This window comes from Canis lupus, chromosome 11 (assembly GCF_003254725.2).
Source record: "Canis lupus dingo isolate Sandy chromosome 11, ASM325472v2, whole genome shotgun sequence".
Lineage (NCBI taxonomy): Eukaryota > Metazoa > Chordata > Mammalia > Carnivora > Canidae > Canis > Canis lupus.
The window spans coordinates 63,692,299-63,714,839 of NC_064253.1; the positions used below are offsets into that span (position 1 = coordinate 63,692,299).

General features: G+C 40.6%; 1 protein-coding gene and 1 long non-coding RNA gene across 6 annotated transcripts in view; one reads left to right on the forward strand and one right to left on the reverse strand.

The window, feature by feature from the left end:
- TMEM245 (transmembrane protein 245) overlaps positions 1–22,541 on the reverse strand; it is a 102,256-nt gene that overhangs the window by 7,714 nt on the left and 72,001 nt on the right. For 2 of the 4 annotated variants that reach the window (XM_025433270.2, XM_025433269.2), the window contains 3 exons: positions 14,302–14,402; positions 12,664–12,838; positions 9,570–9,764 (listed from right to left, as the gene is read on the reverse strand). In XM_025433270.2, coding sequence (XP_025289055.1) covers positions 9,570–9,764; positions 12,664–12,838; positions 14,302–14,402 — 471 coding nt within the window. Of the gene's footprint in view, positions 1–9,569; positions 9,765–12,663; positions 12,839–14,301; positions 14,403–16,116; positions 16,288–22,541 lie in introns of those variants that run through there. The other 2 variants (XM_049116359.1, XM_049116357.1) reach the window with 2 other exon arrangements.
- LOC112650514 (uncharacterized) overlaps positions 10,069–22,541 on the forward strand; it is a 48,060-nt gene continuing 35,587 nt past the window's right edge. For both annotated transcript variants that reach the window (XR_003130247.3, XR_003130246.3), the window contains exons 1-2: positions 10,069–10,212; positions 10,318–10,452. This is a non-coding gene — a long non-coding RNA (uncharacterized LOC112650514). The remainder of the gene's footprint in view (positions 10,213–10,317; positions 10,453–22,541) is intronic.

Consider the following 22,541-nt stretch of genomic DNA (forward strand, 5'->3'; position numbering starts at 1 on the left):
CAAAGCCCCACACGGGGCTTAATCACAGGATCCCAAAATCATGACCCGAGATGAGTTGAAACCAAGAGTCAGATGCTCAACTAACTGAGCCACACTGGCGCCCCAGAATTAACACTGATCTTAAAAGTCTATCTCCTAGAAAACAAACTTCCTAACCTAGTGATACAGAAATAATTTATTTCAGTCCTCGTGGAGAAACACTGAACTAACTAATCAGCAGGGCTCATAAAACTTGAACTCTCTAGATTAGGAAGAAACAAAGGGATAATACTGCATTGACAGTATTTCTAGAAATTGTGTATGTCCTACCTCAGTCATAAATATAGTATTCTTTTGTAAACCCTAAGGAATTATTATGCTAAGAACTACAGTGATAGAATTTCTCATTTCAGAGCAAGAAATGCAGAACAGGAACCACATGAGGTTAGAGGGACAGACTGCTCGGAGTATTTCACAGTTCCTTTAATGGCCATGGGAATTGTGCCATGTGATTTCTCATTTACAATCCCAGCTCCTTGAATTCTTAATCTTCTTCCCCAAAAGTTTTCTGTAAGATTTTTAAAAATTCATTTATGTAAATGTTTAAACTTTTTTTTTAAGATTTTATTTATTTATTCATGAGAATACACAGAGAGGAGAGAGAGAGGCAGAGACACAGGCAGAGAGAGAAGCAGGCTCCATGCAGGGAGCCCGACACGGGACTCAATCCCGGGCCCCCAGGATCACGCCCTGGGCTGAAGGCGGCGCCAAACCGCTGAGCCACCTGGGCTGCCCAACTTTTTCCGATTTAACAACTCAAGAGTTGTTGACTCCTTGCCTCCTAGAGATACGGAATAAACTTTGGACGTTTACAAATAAAAGGCTTTAACTAATTTAACTTACTGGGCTTGGCATAGCTGAATGTGTATTCCCTAAACCCTCACCTAGCACACAGGTACCAAATCTTGCGACAGGGCACATGTCATCACTATTATGCATATCCCTTCCTTTCCAGCATATTTGGAATACAGCTCTAAGCCTGCAGTTTACTATGTCCCATCCTCTCTTATCAGCCTCAAGGTAATATTGCAAAAATCTTTATCATCTGATCCATTCTTGGTTTTACTAATCTATCAATTCACTAAGTGTTTGCTGAGCATTTTCTATGTGCCAGACACCATGCTAGGAATGGTAAAAGAGTGGTAAACAGATGAAAAGTGGAAGATGCTGTGGCACAGGGGACCACACACTAGGCACATCTTCCCTGGCCCAGAGAGTTCTGGCAATGCTTCTGAGAAGAAGAGTACTTTGTGGACAGGCCACAGTACCAGCCTTGCCTGGGAAGGGTGTGGTATTCTTTATAAAGAGGGAAACATATGCAAAGATGACAATAACTTCAGGAAACTAAAACAAGTTCCATATGGCTAGAAAATAAAACACAAGCCAGACAGCAGAGAGAGAGGGAGAGAGAGAGAGGGGAGTCTGCAGATGTAGACAGAAAGCAGGTGTGAAGTCTGGTGGACTGACTTCAAGTTCCCAGCCTATCCTGAAGGGCATGGGAAGCCACTGTGGGAATTTTAACAGCACACGGACTTCTACTTGCTTCAGAAAAACCAGAGAGGCTGCACTACAGAGCACAGCTTGGAGGGGCAAAGGGCAGAGGAAGGGACCAGTGAAGAGGCTGTCCAAATAGCCCCAGCACTGGGTTATACCACTGGAAATACAGAGGAATGAGAGGATTCAGGAAGTTTTCAAGAGACAGAAGCAGAGAAGCAGCAGCAGTGAACAGAGGGAGAGCAGAACCCAGCTCCCGTCCCACCTTCACCTCTCTCTCCTCTCCCTCATTAGTCCAAACTGGCATGACGGGGAGTACACTCTGGCTGAAATTCTGAAGGTTAATCTAAAGGTCTGCAGCAGGGGATACCTGGGTGGCGCAGCAGTTTAGTGCCTGCCTTTGGCCCAGGGCACAATCCTGGAGACCAGGGATCGGAGACCAGGGATCGAATCCCACGTTGGGCTCCCGGTGCATGGAGCCTACTTCTCCCTCTGCCTATGTCTCTGCCTCTCTCTCTCTCTCTCTCTCTCTCTCTCTCTCTCTGTGACTATCATAAATAAATAAAAATTAAAAAAAATTTAAAGGTCTGCAGCAGTGGTGATGCTTTTTAGAGAAAACCGTCATATCTCATTTTGCAAAGACAAAAAAAATACGTTTTTTTTTGGTGTGTGTGTGTGTGTGAAACCTTAGCTTAATTACTAGACAATTTCTTTTATAACAAAACACGCACTTTCAACTTTGGGCATTAAATTATGAGAGACATTCACAGTCTGGTTAAAAGCACGCTTCTAAAAACAGCAATCAGCTCCTGATAACTCCTCGTGAAAGACCACGCTGAATTGTCCCTCTTGGTACTGTCAAGAGGTGACAGAGGATACAGGAGAACTTTAATACAGAGAACAACATTCCTGGAGGAGTCCCTGGGATATATTACTACTTGCTCCTTGCAGGTTTTGCTGAGCTCAGTTTTTGGCATAAGTGAAATAAGACATCAAATCAAGTCTGAATATCCTATCCAAAAGTCAAGAAAGTACTCTGAGATACAGGACTGCTGGAGAGTCCCAGCCCTTCCCCACACCTTCCAGACAGCCCCAGTGTTGAAAGAGAACAGAGGAAATGGTACACTTGGGTTACTCAGTCGAGGCCAAAAGAGTTGGTAGCTTTATGCTCTGCTGTGTCCACGATATTCACCCCCATCAGACTGCAAACAGCACTATCAACAGTGATAATCGTTTTCCTTAGGTGGACAGCTGCTCATCCCTATGCAGATAGATGGTAGTACACACAGTCTTACAAATGTGTACTTTTGGCTACCAGTGCCTGCATCTGCACATAGAAGGTATGTCTGCCTCGTGAAATGCAACCACCCACCCCCTAGTATCACACTGCAGCAAGCCTGGTAGGTCTGAGGCCCTCAGAAAACCATTATGACAGCAGCTCAGTTAGTAAGAGGATATGTTTCAGGATTAGATCATGTAGGGTCCTGCACGGATTTTAATCTTCCTCGTAAAACCAATAGGGGCCACTTCTTGGTGAGACAGTATCACGATCAGATATGCTTGCATTTTGAAAAGAACATGTCAGCTGCAGTGTGGAGAAGGGACTAGAGAATTATAAAAGCAGAGGGTGGGAGATGAATCAGAAGACTAAGATGACCAGGGCAGCCCTGGTGGCACAGCGGTTTAGCGCTGCCTGCAGCCTAGGGCGTGATCCTGGAGACCCTAGATCGAGTCCTACGTCAGGCTCTCTATATGATGCCTGCTTCTCCCTCTGCCTGTGTCTCTGCCTCTCTCTCTCTGTCTCTATGAATAAATAAATAAAATCTTAAAAAAAAAAAATAGAATCCACCCATTAAAAAAAAAAAAAAGACGAAGATGACCAGGACACCTGGGTGGCTCAATGGTTGAGCATCTGATGTCTTTGGCTCAGTTCGTGATCCCAGGGTCCTGGGATCGAATCCTACATCATGTTCCCCACAGACAGCCTGCTTTTCCCTCTGCCTATATCTCTGCCTCTCTCTGTCTCTCATGAATAAATAAAATTTTTTTTTAAAAAAAGCCACTGAAAGTATTTTTTTTTAAAGGCATAAACTCAAAAGGTGGGGGTGGAGCCGGGGGGCAAGTGGAGAACATAAGAGGCAAGAGCCATAAACTATGAGAAGGTGGAAGGCAGGTGGAGCAACCACTCTGACCCTGCCTACCCTAAAAAGCTGATCCTAGGCCAGTAGTAGAAAAAGCCAGGAAACAATTTGATTTCTTCAGTAAAATCCCCCATGAGGTTCAGGAATTGGTGATATCAAGTAAACCCTGGAAGTGGGGTGAAGGTGGGGCTAAATGCAAAAAGACTGCTTTAAAGTCTACTTAAAAGGCAGTACAGGGCAGCCTGGGTGGCTCAGTAGTTTAGCGCCACCTTTGGCCCAGGGTGTGATCCTGGGGGCTGGGTATTGAGTCCCATGTCAGACTCCCTACATGGGGCCCCCTTCTCCCTCTGCCTGTGTCTCTGCCTCTCTCTGTGTCTCTCATGAATAAATAAATAAAATCTTAAAAAATAAAAAAAAGGCAGTACAACTCCACTGCTCAGCATCTTCACCCACCTCCACCTGGCCACACAGCTGCCCCTGTCATCAGCAGAAAATTAAGAGTTTTTTCCCCACGAGAGAAGGTAAAACAAAAAGTCTCTGGAGTAAGGGACAACAGGCAGAGATAAGGGCGCGACTGCACACTGACACTGGGAGACTGCATGAATGCTTCCATTTTGAATGATGCCTGTCCCTTTCCCTCTCTTGGCTCCCAGAATTTCTGCCAGCACCTGGGCCACCAACCCCTAGGCAGGAGATTAGGAAGATCTTTCTCTGAGGAGCTTAGCAGTCCAAAGGGGGAACCAAAAAATGCTAACATCAAGGATTGCACAAGACAATGGCTCTGCTAGATTATGTAATAATAACCCACGTAATAACCCACCCATAGCTCCTGACTGAATGTCTCTTACTAGGAACCAACAGCCAAAAATACATGAAACTCTGATTATGTTGTGTTAATATGGCAAAGGTGAAGGGATTCTACAGATGTAATTAAGGCTAATTGACTTTAATCAAATCAGTTGACTTTAATCAAAACGAGAGCACACTGGGTAGGCCAAGCCTAATCAAACAAGCCTTTTTAAAAGAGGTCTGAGTAGTCAGAAACACAAATCAGAAAAATGCTCTCTGTTGTTGGCCCTGAAGAAGCAAACAGCCATGTTATGAAACTGCCTATGGAGAGAGAGGCAACCTCTAGGAGCTGCCAGCCTCAGTTCTATAACCACAAGACACTGAATCCTGCTAATAAAGGCAAGCTTAGAAGCCGAGCCACAGAGGAAACCTCAGCTCCAGCTGACACCTTGACTGCAGTCTTGTCAGACCTTAAGCAGAAGATCCAGCTAAACTGTGCCTGGACTCCCGACCCCCAGAAACTTTGAAAGAAAAAATGCATGTTGTTTTAAAGCCACTAAGTGGTAATTTGTCATGCATCACAGAAAACTAGTAACTACCTGAATGCGAAAAAGGTAATTTTATTAATGTAAATAATACCTCAATAAACCAGATTTTTCAAAATGTGATAAAAATGGAAATTTCTATGGAGGGGCTGGAAAATAAAATTGAAGAAGTCATCCAGAAAACAAAGGCAAAACATCAGTAATAGAAAAACGGCAGAGATAAGAAAATGAGATGACCAGTGTATGAGACTTAACATCAAAATAAGTTTCTGAAAGGATGAGAAGGAAATCATAAATGAAATAATTCAAGAAAAAGTTTAGATCTGCAGAACGTAAGTTTCCAGTTTTAAAGGTATTACCAGGGGATCCCTGGGTGGCGCAGCGGTTTGGCGCCTGCCTTTGGCCCAGGGCGCGATCCTGGAGACCCGGGATCGAATCCCACATCGGGCTCCCGGTGCATGGAGCCTGCTTCTCCCTCTGCCTGTGTCTCTGCGCCTCTCTCTCTCTCTGACTATCATAAATAAATAAAAAATTTAAAAAAATTAAAAAAAAATAAAAAATAAAGGTATTACCAAATATCAATCAGAACAACAAAAGAAGAAGTAAAACAGAAGATCATGTAGGGTTTCAAACAGTTAAATTACAAAGACTCAGGAATTAAAACAGCTTCAGACTTTTAACCACCGTGGAGGCCAGAAGACAACGAAGAAATAAAGTCTAAAGGTAAACATTTCCAACATAAAATTCTCTACCCAGGCAAGCTACTATGTATGACTTTAGGAAAAACCTCTCCAGACAGGACCATCCTCCCAAAATTCACTCCCCACACATTCTTTCCCAAAAATCTATAGGAGGCTGCGCTCCAACAAAAAGGGAATAATAAATCAAAAAAGAAAATGAAATGGGGAATCGTAAAGGAAGTAAGAATCCCAACACAGGGGAGAGCTGAGGGAATCACAGTTGATAGCTGAACAGCAGGAAAAGGGGCAGCCAGCATCCACTGGAGCAGAAGACTCTAGAGACTTCATCAGGAAGGTAAAACTTGTGGTATAGCTGATACAACTGAGCATACTGAGCAAGAGGAGATGTAAACACCTGGCACACAGCTTGAGGCTAACTATAAGTACTCAGAAAACAAAGCCAACAAAAAAATGGTGTAACTCAAAGGAAACCAAAAAGTGGTATGAAGTAAAGACATACAGAATATACAAGAAGGCTCAAATAGGAACGTTATTTATGTAGTCATAATAATTTAAGTGCCAAATACGGATCAGACCAATTATCGCAGTTTAATAGTGGGGGTTGGGTAGTAAAAGGTGATTTCTAATAGATAATGCCTATTCATGAAAAAAAAAACAAAAAAACAAAAACAAGAAATAAACATGCCATTTCAAGAAATGGAGATAAAAAATCAAATGAGAGTCAAAAAGTGGTTCCTCTCAGGGGCACCTGGGTGGATCAGTCAGTTAAGCATCTGACTATGGCTCAGGTCATGATCTCAGGGTTCTGGGATCCAGCCCTGTGTCAGGTTCCAGCAGGGAGTCTGCTTCTCCATCTCCCTCTACCCCTGCCCTGCTCGTTCTCCCTCTCTCCCTCTCTCTCTCTCTAAAAAAAAAAAAAAAAAAAAAACTTAAAAAAGTGGTTCCTCTCAGAGGGGAAAAGGAAAGACAGAGGAAAGGCAAAGGATCTCACACAAGTTCTCACAAGCTTTGCAGAAATTTTTGACTCTTTCAACAACATGCATACATAACCTCTAAGGAAAAAAAAAGATGAAGACTATAAAAGCCTTCACATTATATATATATTTTTAAGATTTTATTTATTTATTCATGATAGACATAGAGGGAGAGAGAGAGAGGCAGAGACAGAGGCAGGCTCCATGCAGGGAGCCCGACGCAGGACTCGATCCCGGGACTCCAGGATTAAAGATAGGCGCCAAACTCCTGAGCCACCCAGGGATCCCCCTTCACATTATATCTTTAACACCCATACCACCTAATTAATAACATTCTACCTTCTTTTTTTTTTTAATAAAGATTTTATTTATTCATGAGAGACAGAGAAAGAGAGGCAGAGACACAGGCAGAAGGAGAAGCAGGCTCCCTGCAGGAGTCAGGGAGCCTTATGTGGGACTCTATCCCAGGACCCAGGGATCACGAAGTGAGCCAAAGGCAGATACTGAGCCACCCAAGCGTCCCACATTCTACCTTCAGAAGGGAGAAGGGGGGGAAAAGAGTCACTTGCCTTTGTAAGAATTCAGTTTCTTTTGTCTCACCTTAAAAACCAATTCCTACTTTTCTAACTTGGAATCATTAAAAGCTTTTTTCTAAAATAACAGCAAAATATTGATCAACCAATTTTCTTTTGGTTTCTTGTATGGATACCCAAGGAGTAGGGTATCCAGTTATCATGGGCTCTCTATTCTTTCAAGTTACTGTTCACTGGTTTCTTAGGTACCCACAGAAAGGCAGAAACAGATACCATAGTGTCACCACCTTCAAAATGGTGACGCTTTTGTTAAAACTACCCAAGTACCTCTCTTTTTATTCTTTTTAAGGAAACGGATTTTTCCCTGCCATCCAGTAAGTGCCTTGCATTAGCTAAAATGGCCCTCTAATCAACTGGGTCTAACTCTGGAACTATATCTGACCTATTCTGAGTTAAAGAACATCTTTCTTCAGAAAATACAAAACTTTACACAAAATAAGCAGAATGTTTCTAAAGAATTTTTAAGAAAAACATAAAATTGTTTCAGTAAATACATTTTCAGTATCAACTCGTTAATAATTCATTATGCTAGAAGACCCAATGCAGGAAAAATTATTTTCCAATGGAGAAAAATAAGGACAAGGTAGTAGAGTCTCTGAAAAGTTAAGATTTCTTACTTTTTAATTGTTTTTTTTTAAGATTTTATTTATTTATTCATGATAGAGAGAGAGAGAGAGAGGCAGACACAGGCAGAGGGAGAAGCAGGCTCCATGCCGAGGCAGACACAGGCAGAGGGAGAAGCAGGCTCCATGCCGGGAGCCCGACGCAGGACTCGATCCCGGGACTCCAGGATCACGCCCTGGGCCAAAGGCAGGCGTCGAACCGCTGAGCCACCCAGGGATCCCCGATTTCTTACTTTTTAATTGTTAAAGGTCCATCTTACCTGTTGTTACCATGTGATTAGTGGCATAACCACAAAGAAAAACTGTTTAACAAGTAGTATCCACTGAAGTTAAAACCGATGTCTACCCAGCCACCCCACTTCTTGGTAGATACTCAAACTAAATACTCATGTCTACCCAGAAGACACTGGCAAGTCCACAAATCTCCATCACACTGCAATGAATAAACTGGTATATTCATGTACTGGAATTCTAGGCAGCATGAAAAAAGGATGACTGGTACATGTACCAATGTGATTGGAAGCCACAGACACACATGAGCAGAAGAGGCCTGATTCAGGAGTACTTACTACAGGATTTCTTTTAGGTTCAAAAATAGGCACAGCCAATCTAAGTGACAGTGGTCAGATCATTAGCAGAGAAGGGGTCTGACTGAAAAACTGTATGGGGAAGCCTTCTAGAGCAATGGATATACTCTATCTTAATGTAGGTGATGCTTACATGGGTATGTGTATATGAAAAAATCCATCTAGTTGTATATTTAAGATGTGCATCTCAGCCTATGTAAGATAAACCTCAATAAAAAGCTTTGTAAATTTTGACACAATCAGGGAAATTTTTTTAGTTATAATTTATATTACATAAACTTATTTTATGAACTGTTGGTGACAGCAGATGACAGCAATTATGGATTGTCTGTCTGTACTTGCAAAATAACAAGTTCTAACTCTATACCAAAATTTTTTCCCCAACTTTTTATTTTGGAAAAGTGGAAACCTACAGAAAAACTGAAAGACTAAGTACATTTAACAACCAAATGTCACTCATCTAGATTCACAATTGTTAGTATGTTGCTATAGTCACTTTTCCCCTCTATTAGTTTTGGCTGAACTATTTGAAAATAAGTTGCAGACATCTTGACATCTTATCCCTAAAGGATATTCTGCTACACAACAAAGGTATCAGTATCATGCCTAGGAAATTTAACACTTTTTAAATTTTTAACACTAGGAAATTTAACACATAAAAAAGAACTATTTAATATATATCCCATATTCAGATTTCTCCAACTGTTCCATAAATGTTCTTTATCGATTCTCCTCACCACTAATTCAGGACCTCCCGCTGACTCCTACACTGCATCTGACTGTCCTGACTCCCCTTTAATCTGGTACACCATGTCCCCAAGAGGTTTTTTATATGGTTTATTTATTTTTGGTCTTCTATGATATGCACAATTCTGTCTCAATTTAGTTTTAAAATTTTCCTGGTATCTGAAACTCAAACATCTACAAACAGATGGTTTCTATTACTTAGAGTTTTCTATAATCTTTAGCAGACCATGTGCACTGAAATACCTGTATCCTGACAGGCTACTCAGGTAAAAAAGACTACAGACATGGAATAATTCAGCTTCATACCCAGTTCATGATCCTTCTGCTCTAACTTACCGCTGAGTCTGAGCAGGCCATGGGGTCTGGTTTGGCGTGGGCACTGAATTTGTAGGACTCATTAGCATGGCACTATAGATGTTGGAAGCGACCACAAGTATGCAGAGAAGTATGGGTCCAATGATTGCTCCTTCCAGGCCCAAGTAGTAGGCCCCACCAGCCACTGCCAAACCTGTCAAGTAAGGATGCCCGCCTCTGCAACAAAGAGCATACAGATTAGCTCAGGGCTTTGAACAAACACAAACCTCAGAGTAAATCTGAAACACACCTCCAAAACAATCTTCACTCCTAACACACCAGGCCTTTGATTGCATGACCAAGTTTCTCTAGATTACATCAGTGCAGATAACTGAACAGTGGTTGTAATATTGAATGCAAGCATTTTCTTACCTATGTAACACATAGGACATCTGCCTTTCTGTAAGTTTCAGCAACAGAGGGTGTGAAGTCACAATGTATATAAATATCCTATACCCATTACATGGCTGCCTGACCTAGATTAGTGTTGGCCGAGGACCGGTTACATAAGTCATGTGTTACACGGACTTCCATCAACTGACAGTTAAGCAGACACAATTTAGCATGCAATTCAAAGAATTACACTTTTTATAAGGCAATACAATAGCACTCATGCTTTTCACAGGTTAGACTTGGGGCAATATCCTAAAATAGTTTTTAAATACAGGTAATGACAAAAGGCCTCATGAGGAAACTACCTGTCACAAAGCCCAAGATTTCTATCTTACAGGAGAGTCATCACCGCCCTCCAGCTTACCACAGGATCACTTACATAACTGGAAAACAGTAAGATAGATGACAACCAGCATGGCACACTGACAGCAAGAACAAATGACCATTGACACAAGAGGGACTTGGAGAGAAGGTATGTTCTACTTCCAGTTTTCAGACAGAGGTGATTGGAACAATTTACTAAAGGGCAAACACCTCTGGAATAATATTCTGTATTATGTTATAATTCAATAAATGGTTCAATAAGTAACAATCAAGGTTAGCTAGTCTTCAGGAAATCAATACATTATGTTCATAATCTATCTTTCTCATTCCAAAAAAAAAATTTAGGGCAGTATTCCACAAAGCATTCCACATGCTTTGTAAGCAAGCTTTTCCCCTAAATAATACATTTTTTAAAAATTTCTATCAAAAGGGATCCCTGGGTGGTGCAGCGGTTTGGCGCCTGCCTTTGGCCCAGGGCGCAATCCTGGAGACCCGGGATCAAATCCCACATTGGGCTCCCGGTGCATGGAGCCTGCTTCTCCCTCTGCCTGTGTCTCTGCCTCTCTCTCTCTCTGTGTGACTATCATAAATAAATAAAAAAATTAAAAAAAAAAATTTCTATCAAAAATGCTTAAGGCTTAAAAAAAAAAAGCTTTTAAACAAAGGCTTCATTTATTAAAAAATAAAACAATTTACACAAAATCTTTCATTTCCTAACAATGCTGGTTAAATAAGGTATTATTTTATTATTAAGATAAAGTCACATATAAATCTTAAAATCTAGCTAGAAACTTTAATAAAAAATTTACAGTAAAGAGAAATGAAAACATTTAATAAGCTTAAAAGATTACTCTTACTATTTAAATTTCAACTGTTTTTCTTAAAAAAAAAATATATTTTATTTATTTATTTATTCATGAGAGGCCCACAGAGAGAGAGAGAGAGAGAGGCAGAGGGAGAAGCAGGATCCAAGCAGGGAGCCCAACGCAGGATTCCAGGATCACGACCTGAGCCAAAGGCAGATGCTTAACCGCTGAGCCACCCAGGCGTCCCTAAATTTCAACTGTTAAGCACTAGTTAACCACGTTTTAATGTCCTTTTGTCTGTAAATTTCTCTCTCAAGTTTTATATATATATATTTTTTAAAGATTTTTTTTAAATTTTTATTTATTTATGATAGTCACACACAGAGAGAGAGAGAGAGGCAGAGACACAGGCTGAGGGAGAAGCAGGCTCCATGCACCGGGAGCCCGACGTGGGATTCGATCCCAGGTCTCCAGGATCACGCCCTGGGCCAAAGGCAGGCGCCAAACCGCTGCACCACCCAGGGATCCCTCTCTCAAGTTTTAAACAAAAGTTTCCCTAAGGCTCGCTTATGGAGTTGCTGTTTCTTTCTGCTCTGGAACTCTGGGCTTTAGAGTAGTTACGTATCATTTGTTTTCTTTCTTTTCTTTCTTTTTTTTTTTTTTTCATTTGTTTTCTATTTCAGGATACTAGAGAGAAAACAGGATGGCATACAATTTGTATGTATTTTCAAATTAACTAATGGGTACTCTATGAACTTAGCCCTTGTCTACACTTACTGTGATGATGAATTTTACTTAAAAATATTTAATATATTAACTATTATGATAGTTTCAGTAGGCACATTCTGAATTTGAGTAACTGATGAAATTTCAGCATTTGGTTACATCCTAGATTCTAATAATCAATGTGAATCTAGATACATGAATAAATAAGAACTGGCATAATTTATTTAATACAATTTCTAAGAGATTTCAAAATCTATAAAAACAGATATGTATTTATTATGTTATATGGTCAAGGCCTAGATTCTGTCCTAAATTTAACCTGTACTCATTCTAGGTCCATACTATAATATCTTAAGTAAATAGAGCTCTGTTTATCAGACATTAACTTGATGAGATTTGGTTTCACATGGAAAATGTGACCTACAACTCAATGTTTTTCTCCAAAGGCATATAAGTTCTAAAAATAACCACTAACTCATTACTGTACTTAAAATGTAATGTTTTATGTACATCTAGTAATATTTCTTTCCTAGCTTAAATATCACTAAGATTATTCAAAAATTTGTGTTAACGCAGGGTCTCATTTATTATAAATACTTATGTAACAAAATAGCATGCCTTGCAAACGGTATTAATTATATTACATTAAAATTTGATTGTATCAATGGGATCACAAAAGACTACTTCACTGAAAAGTCCTACCCTCTGCCCTTTTCCCATCTGCAAAAGGGAAAACAAAACAAAACAAAACAACCCTTCTTTTAAAAAAGGCCACATAAATCCCTGGATATGATCCACTAGCAACTTGAGAAGTTCTGTGGACTTACCCTGATATATCCGAATAGATGGCAGTATCTACAAAATACGTTGGCAGGAGATGAAAAACCAACAGTAGGATGGCTTTGCACCCTAAGCCTTGTGTAAGCCACAGGTCTAGAACTGCAGGTACTGCTGCCCAGTATGTCCCTAGGAAGGGCACTGCTCCCAGGATTGCTGCTAAAGCTAAGATGAAAAGAAAAGCAACTTAACATCTCCATTAAAACAATAATAAAACAGCAGAACCTAAGCAACTAGCTCCTCAATGACACCAAAACAAATTAAACAAACACAAACTCAAATTTCAGGTGCATGATAATGCCATTTAACTGAATGTGCTAGTTAAATGAAGGTGTGGTATGTATCTCAAAAGTTGATGCTAAAAATCTAAAGCGCATGCCTAGTCCATGAATCTCTCCTTAAGCAACAAAATTCTAGTGTCCCGCAGTTATTTTGAATCAATGGTTAATATACAGTCCTATCATGTAACTGTGAAGCATTGGTCAAAATTTGTACTGAGTCCAAAGCCAAATTAGAAATTAGTTTATAAACCTCAGAGATGAATGTAAACTCTTCATCTTGTTCCTTTCTAATAAAACAGAAATGTATTTTTTTATTATTTTTTTAATTGGTGTTCAATTTACCAACATACAGAATAACCCCCAGTGCCCATCACCCAATCACTCCCACCCCCCGCCCTCCTCCCCCAGAAATGTAATTTAAACAAAAACAAAACCAAAAGAGTCCAGCCAGCTGAAGGACCTGACTTCAAGCTCATCCCCTTACAGAGCAGGATGTCCACTCTCTCTCTCATCTGGCTCCCCTCCAGACCAAGAGTCAAGCAGATGTGGATTCTAGTTCTGGTCCTACCACTACCCAGAGATGTGACCTTGGAAAACTTCTGATTTCTCACCTCTATACCAGGAATTCCATCTACCCTGCCTGCCTCACAAGGTTGTTATAAGACAACAACCACCGTGTGCTTGCAGGCAGCCTACACGTCAGAGGGTGGCTTAGTGGACACAGAAGAAGGAAAGAACATGAATGAACCTGGGAATGTAAAGAAGAAAGGGAAAAAATGGCGGTAGCAGAAAAATGTGGAAGGCAGATATATTCAGGAAGACAAGGAGACATGGAAACAGTGGAAGGAAAAGTAGAAGGAGAGGAGCAAAGATAATGTAAAGGGAAAAATGGTTTTGAACCACCCTGGTGCTTACAGAATGAGCCTATTATTAGAATAGATCTGAAGAGGCAGGGCGATAGCTTGTGTGCTCTCAGAGACATTCGTCTTGCTCCTTGGACGGTGTCCTTCAGGGGACAGAGCTATTTGACCAACTCATTGCTCCCTGCCAATTAGTTCAATTCAAACCCTTACTGAGTGCCAAGTATGTACTAGGTGTTGTGCTAAATGCTAGGACATTCGCTGATTTAACACATCCCTATGCACTGCTTTCTAAGTGCTGGGTATCATTCTAGCTCATGGGAATACAGCATAAATACACACTACAAATCATACTTCTGCTCCTAATCTGGAATAGATCTCGAAATTTAGTATTTTAAGCTTGAGGAGGATGGCATGTCCCAATGTACGTAAAATGGCTTAATTTTCCTTAAACAGAGGACAGTGGAAGTTATGATACTACTGTTACCTGATGGTATGAAGACAATATTGATGCCAAATATAGTATGAGTCAGCCAAGTGTACAGTCCGTAGAAGCCAGCCATTTTGAGGGAAGCATCAAACACCCCTCTAGAATGCCCAAAGATAAAAGGGAAAGTAAATAAACACAGCATCACGTTGTGATTCAGAAAAATCAGTTATTTCCAGGGCTCTGGCTACATGTTTACTAAATTTCTCTGATGAAAAAAATAACTGAAATAAAACACCTTAAAATAGCCTATTCACTGAAATAATTCATCAACTTTTCACTTCCGAAGCACATATTTTGCTGCCAAAATAAGTGGGAAAAAATTTAAGTATGACTATATTATTTCTGAGGACATAGTTAAATTCTAAGAAATACAGGCTGTCACCATGCCTCCCCTTTGGGAAGAACAAGTGCAGGATAATATAATTTGCATTTCGTGGATCTTCTCTTATTAACAAATTTTCCAACATTCCTTCAGCTCTGCAACCTAGCCTACAAAGCACCTTATATCAATGTTATCAAAAAAAATGCAGGTCATTGGGAGAGAATTTATGAAAAAAAAAAAAAAAAGTCTTATTATTTCCCAAGTAAAATCAGAGGAAAATACAAAAGGGGTAAAAACAGACCCACACAGTTGGTGATTAATAGGAATGAAGTACATGAAAATCTGCAATGTCAGGTGCTTCAGCTTTGGTTTTCAGTTGGAAGATTAAGGCAGTATTATGTAAGGAGGAGAAATTAGGAACTGCGCAGAGCTCAAAAGCAGCAAACCTCAAGTTATTCCAAAGGCATCGTAAAATGATAAAAAACAGAGTTCTGTGGGGCACAGGGGAAGTATGGTCATATACTCATGAGAGAAGGAAAACCTGTCATTAAAATATCAGAGGCTATGGCAGCAAAGGGGACACTGTACACCGAGCTTTTCCAAAGCATCCCAAGAGATACATGGTAAGAGGAAAGCCAAGCTCCAAAACCTAGAGATTCATTTACTAGGGTTCAGACACATGAACTGGGTGACACAGTGGCTCCCCAGACTGTCAAACCTCCTTTGTCATCCTGACCAGCAGCTTTCACTCAAGAATGTGAACCTACCATGTGATCTCTGACAATAAAGATACAGATTAAAATGGTATCAAAAAGATGGAAAGGAAGGGAGAGAGCCCAGAGGAAACAAAATATCTGAACAGTAACTGAATAAAGGAGATGGGGGAAAAAGAGAAAGTAGCCAAGCTTCAGGTTTTAAACCTGAGGGAGAAAGACTGGCAGTGTCTCAAGAGCATGGAAAAGCCCTAAACGAGAGGAGACATGGAAGAAAAGGGAATATATTTAGTTTAGAAATAATACGGGGTGAAATAATAAGGGGAGAAATTATGGTGAAAGGATGGTGAAAATAGCCTGGAGGTCACTGGAAGTAAAAGACAAAGTTGATGGAAAACTTGGGGCAAGAGATTTGAATGGGCCAGAAGCAACTAATCACAGGAAAGGATAAGATACCCCCAGGGGCAAGCCTAGAGAAAATGGGGCGATGGGCTGTGTTCCCATAGGGGACCTAAGGACAGAGGGACAAAGGCCAAAGTGATAATGAGATCACACCAGCAGTTGGGAGACAATCACTAGGGTATAGTATTCCCAGAGGCCAAAGGAGAAAGAAGCTTTTGAGAAGAGGGGATGATATTAAGGTCAAATACCCCAGGGAGATTAATAACAATAAGGTCTTTAAAAAAAAAATTGGTACAGATTGGACCAGAACTGAGGAGGTCAATGATAAAACATATAGATGTTTGCACCAATCTTATGTTAATCAAAATGGCTTACCAACTTCATGGTATCCAAAAATGTTTACACCAAAATGAAGTTGACATCAAAGGTGTCATGAAATACTTCAACTGAATCACCCCTCTGCGTGGCACGTAGGCAAAACTCAATCCAAAAAGGACCACTTGTAGGAAACAGCACATAGTCTTCCTTCTTTTACCTCTGGGAATACTGAGTGTTGATAACATTCTCATTAAGGCAACTTTCAAATAATTTTGTGAACCCTAAATGTATTAGACACTGTTTACAGTTACTCAACATGTTCATGTAACACAGTGAGGGATGAAAGGGCAATGGATTACCCTCTTGCTATTTATGATCTGGTACATGAGCTTTATAAAACAGCAAAGACAAATCTCTTAACAATTTACTAGGAGACAGAATTTTTTTTAACTCCATCAAATTCCTAGCCATTTTTTTCTTTTTATTGGCTTTACTGAACTATAACTTAGAAACAATAACACTCACCCTTAAGTGTATTAATTCAGTTAAGTCTTGGCAAATGTATACAGCACAGAACCACCATTACTGTCAAGATATAGAACACTTACCCTAAAACACTCCCTCACGTCCTTGGATAGTCTATCCCTCTCTGAACTATGACACCAACTAGATATGCTTTCTGTCACCATGGTTTTGTCTCTTCTAGAATTTCATCTGAACAGAATCATACATTATGTAGCTTTTTAAAAAACTGTGGTAAAGGGCAGCCCAGGTGGCTCAGCGGTTTAGTGCCCCCTTCAGCCCAGAGCATGATCCCGGAGACCCGGAATCAAGTCCCACATCAGGCTTCCTGCATGGAGCCTGCTTCTCCCTCTGCCTGTGTCTCTGCCTGCACACCCCCACCCCCTCTGTGTATCTCATGAATAAATAAAATAAAAAAAAATAAGAAAAAAACTGTGGTAAAATATACATACCAAGAAATTTGCCGTTTAACCATTCTCAAGTGTACAGTTCTGTAGTGTCAAGGACATTCACACTTTCATTATACAGCTTTTGTGTTTGGCTTCTTCAACCTAGTACAATATTTTGAGATTTGCCCACATTATCATTATCAGTTTGTTCCTCTGTAATTGCTGAGTAGTAGTCCATTATTTGTATAGGCCACAATTTGTTTATCTAATCACCAACTTATGGCCATTTGGGCTATTTCCGGTTTGGGACTATTGTGAATAATGTTGCTGTGAACATTCAAGCACAAGCCTTTGCATGGACATGGGCTTTCTGCTTTTCAGTACGTACCTAGGAATGGAGATGCTCAGTCATATGGTATGTTTTAATTTTATAAGAAACACTTGCAATTCCTTTGATCTTTCAATTCAAATAAAACATATGGTCCACGGACAATTAGCCAGAAGTCATTGCCTGCTATATTACACCACATCTCTTAGAGCCGCGAGGTTAAATTTCATACTTATGGTATTATGAGGGTGAATACCAGCAGAAAGAGCAATTCAACTCATGAAAAGCTAAATGGCAATGCATCCAAATCCCCTCCTTACTGACCCAGTGCACACTAGGTCCCCAATAAACAGTAGCTGCTACAGAAGCTATTGTGGTTCTATTTCTTGAGAACAGTATACTTTATTGATGCTCAGAAGATTCTGATGATGACAACTCTGGAAAGTTGTAGTACAAGAGCTTAGTGTATCTGAATTGAGAAGGTAAGGTCAAGAGACACTAACGTTTGCTAAGTACCCATGTGGTAGGTATGTCTAAATCCACAAAAATGTCTACATCCTAATGGCCAGTCCCTGGGAATATGTTACCTTATGTGGTAAATGGGACTCTGCAGATGTGATTAAGACAAGCATTGTGAGATTCGGGAGATTATCCTGGATTACTGGGTAGGCCCAATGTAATCACAGAAGTCCTTATAAGAGGAAGGTGGATTTCATATAAGACAGTGGTGATGGAAGGCAAAAACTGTGAATACATTAAAACCATTGAATTGTATATTCTAAAATGGTGAATTTCACGTATGTGGATTTTTATCTCAATAAAAACAAGTTGTAAAAAGAAGGAAGCAGGAGAGTCAGTGTTAGAGGAGACATGAGGACAAAAGCAAAGGTCAGAGAGAAAGAGACATTTGAAAATGCCACACTGCTGGCTTTGAACAGGGAAGAAGGACCATGAGCCAAGGAATGCGGGCAGCCTCCAGAAGCTGGAAAGGGCAAGGAAACAGATTCTCTCCTAAAGCTTCCAGAATGAACACAGCTCTGCTGGCACCCTAATTTTAGGACTTCTGACCTCCAGAATGGTAGAAAAAAAAAATCTGTGTTTTAAGCCACTAAGCTTAAGGTAATGTTATAGCTGCAATCAGAAACTAATATAACTCACCATGTCCCAAGTGCTGAGTTACATGCTTTGCCTATATTGTTCCATTGGCTCTGTGTTGGGTCCTCTCATTCATGCAGAAAAATGACTCCTGGTCAAAAATCAGATAAATCAGGATGCCTGGGTGGCTCAGTGCTTGAGCGTCTGCCTTTGGCTCAGGTTGTGATCTTGGGGTCCTGGGATTGAGTGCCACATCAGGCTCCCTACAGGGAGCCTGCATCTCCCTCTGCCTATGTCTCTGCCTCTCTGTGTCTCTTGGGAATAATAAAATCATTTTTAAAAAATCAGATAAATCTGTTAAACTAAAAGTACAGGTGCACTTTTCTTTAAAAAAGAAAAAAAAACGGGATCCCTGGGTGGCGCAGCGGTTTGGCGCCTGCCTTTGGCCCAGGGCGTGATCCTGGAGACCCGGGATCGAATCCCATATCAGGCTCCCGATGCATGGAGCCTGCTTCTCCCTCTGCCTGTGTCTCTGCCTCTCTCTCTCTCTCTGTGACTATCATAAGTAAATAAATAAAAAAAATTTAAAAAAAAAAAAAAAAAGAAAAAAACGTGATAGCTCAAAATGAGGGCAGGGGCTGGGGGAGATGGTGCTGAGCTATTTACAGCTAAAAGGCAAGAAAACTCTTCTGGAAATTGTTGGATCTGTGTACTAGATAGCTCTGATATAATAATTCCTAATCAAGGCACCCAACTCACTAAAGATCAAGATGTTAGATGACAATATATTTTTGGTATCCAGATTCCTATTATATAGTACTAAGATGTTTACCTGCAGGCCAAACACATACTTAATGGTCCCCAAAGCCAAGACACCACTAACAGAAGCCTGGGCAGCTACATGACACCTACATCTGGTTCTGGCCAAGGCCATTATTCGATAGTGGCTATCCTAGTTGACCACTTCCAAAGGGGGCTGGGGCTCAGTATACGCATCCTGAGACAAACTGGGGTCCTGTTCACCCTATTAGAGTGAAATGTTCTGGAAAGTAGAGGTAGGGGGTACCTGGGTGACTTGGCCAGTGAAGCAACTGCCTTCGGCTCAGGTCATGACTCCGGGGTCCTGGGATTGAGTCCTGTGTTGGGTTCCCTGCTCAGCAGGGAGCCTGCTTCTCCCTCTACCCCTCCCCCACTTGTGCACACAGGCACACTCTAATAAAATCTTTAAAAAATTTTTAAAACAACTGGGTGATGGGCACTGAGGGGGGCACCTGATGGGATGAGCACTGAGTGTTATGCTATATGTTGGCAAATCAAACTCCAATAAAAAAGAGAATACAGGGCAGCGTGGGTGGCTCAGTGGTTTAGCGCTACCTTCGGCCCAGGGCCGGATCCTGGAGACCCGGGATCAAGTCTCGTGTCGTGCTCTTTGCGTGGGGCCTGCTTCTCCCTCTGCCTGTGTCTCTGCCTCTCTCTCTGTGTCTCTCATGAATAAATAAATAAAATATTTTTTGAAAGAAAGAAAGAAAGAAAGAAAGAAAGAAAGAAAGAAGAGAAAGAAAGAAAAGAAGAAAAGAAAAGAAAAGAAAAGAAAAGAAAAGAAAAGAAAAGAAAAAAAAGAAAAGAAAAGAAAAGAAAAGAAAAGAAAGAAATTTTACAAACAGAGGTAGAACATGGGGATGGGGGCAAGAAGCAAGGAGAGATGCAACAAGCCACACAGCTTGCCAAGTGTGTGTGCATCCGTGGCTTGCTGGTATGACTCTATTGAGCGCTCTATGACCTACCCCAGCACTGGATGTCTTTCTTGGCTTTTAGTGAGTTGGGTGCCTAGAGTGGGCATTTGTACACCAGAATGATCTAGTACAGATCCAACAATTTTAAGAGGGTCGCCATTGCCTTTTTACTTGAAAGAAGTCAGGCCCGCATTCTGAGCCTTTTTATTGCCTTCATTAAAACAAAACAAAAAACTGAACTACACTCACAGTGTAAAAGAGGTCTCTTTTTTTGTATGAATGAGGCAACCCAAGAGGGATTCAATGAAATAATATATGCAAAGCATGTAACTCCATGCTGGCGCACAGCGGGTGCTCAGCAAACATCAGGTAGAGGATGGATGAAAGAAAGGACAGAACTGGAGGCTCGAGCCGAGCCGAAGTTAGAAGACCCCTCAGCGAGGTAATGAATGGAAGGAAAGGAGTGGTGGTGAGGAAGGCAATAGTCGAGAATGCGGTAAATAGAAATGTTAATGAAGGCCAACAGGACCTGGATTTGGTAGCAAGAATACAGAATCGGGCGTCACAAGACCTGAAAGAGCTCTGGCTCTGTGACCAATCTCTCTGGAATCTCAGTTCTGTCACTGATTAGTGGCATGATCTTCAAGACTGTAAACTTCTCTGAGCTTCACTTGCCTTAATTGTGAAACAGAAATAACAGAGACAAGTATTCACTTCATAATATTATTATGAAGATTAATAACCCAACGAAAGTGATAAGCTTCATGACTGGTGCACAGTAAGCATGCAATTAAGTTGGTGCTATTACAGAATTATGTCATTATTACCAATTAGCACTTTAGTAAGGCTAAAAATAATGCACATAGTGACTTTCTCTTCTCTCCTTCCAGTTTTTGGAAGTATACCAATTTTTGCAGTGTGCTAAAGAGATACGGGGTATGGCAAAGCTGAGAGTGGAAGTAGCATACCACAAAGGTGTAGATTAATTATTTTAAACTATAAAGTACCAATGAAGCTACATGAGCAAAAACCCAAAATACGGTGTACATAATCACTCATCTCTCAGTTCTCTGGAACCTAAAATTCAGAGACCGCTAGGAATTGTTCATTCTCAGAACCAAACACAACCTTATCTGGCACATAATTAACGGTGTGCATGATACAGTTTGAATGCGGGTACCAGAAATCACTCGTCTAATCAATGTAAAGAGTATCTATTCCTTAAAATCATACCAGTGAAACATCATTCTCTCATTTCGTTCACTCCCTGATATCAACCCATTAATCAACACTTTTTGGATACTCAAATTCAGTGAGCATTTTCCTATCTTGCTATAAAAGAAAGACACTCTGATATATTTCATCAAATCTTTTGCAATAATCACAAAAGCTCTGACTTGCGGCATTTTCTAAGAGTGGTTATATATGACTTGTGCCACGAGAATGCATGGTGCCATTCACTGGAAATTACCCTTCCTTTTATAACTGTTCACAACCCTATTACCAAGCATCTATTATAAAAATTCACAGAAAACCTGCACCAACCTCATCAGGCTAATATGTATGTGACATTTAGTTTTCCTCTACTGTCTACTTCAATCCTCTCTCTTGAATAGGGTATTGGCTTGTGCCCAGTCTTCTGGGACCTATTTTTTCGGTGATTTTTCAAAGGTCATTGACAATGTTCTCCAATTACATCTCCAGGCTTTCCCAGAACTCAACAATTTAAAAGAATGAAATTCAGAAGACCCTGGATGTTCCTCTTCCTCCCCTCTTTTGTAGCTCAGTCAAGCTGGTACCACAGGTCTCATTTAGCTCGAGGGTGAGACTGATAACAGCCACAAAGTTGGAAGCTCCCCCCTCTAACAAGGCCACATCCTCATTCAAAACCTTCCACTGGCAGGCATCCCTACAGATGGTCCCCTGCCCCGAGCTATACACAGACCCATAAATGGCAGGGTTCCCCTCTACTGGAAGGCAGGCCACAGTGCATCCAATCCAGTCAGGCCTCACTGAAGCATACCTCTCTATGAATAAAACTTCCAGGTTCATTTACTTATAATCAGTTTTTGTCTAAGTTTTCCCCTAGTAAATGCCATTGTTGACGTATACTGTACGGCACTAAAGGTGTGTGTCCATGCCTTGTTTACACAACTGTATATTGATCCTTAAACAACATGCGTTTGAACTATGTGGGTCCACTTATATGCAGATATTTTTTGATTTTTTGATATGGTCTGTATCTTCTCTTCCTAATGATTTCCTTAATAACATTTTCCTTCCTCTGGATTACTATATTGTAAAAATACGATATTTAACAAGAACAACACACAAAGTGTGTGTTAATTTGTTAATTGTTGATGTTATCGGTGAGGCATCTGGTCCATAGTAAACTATTAGTATTTAAGTTTCTGT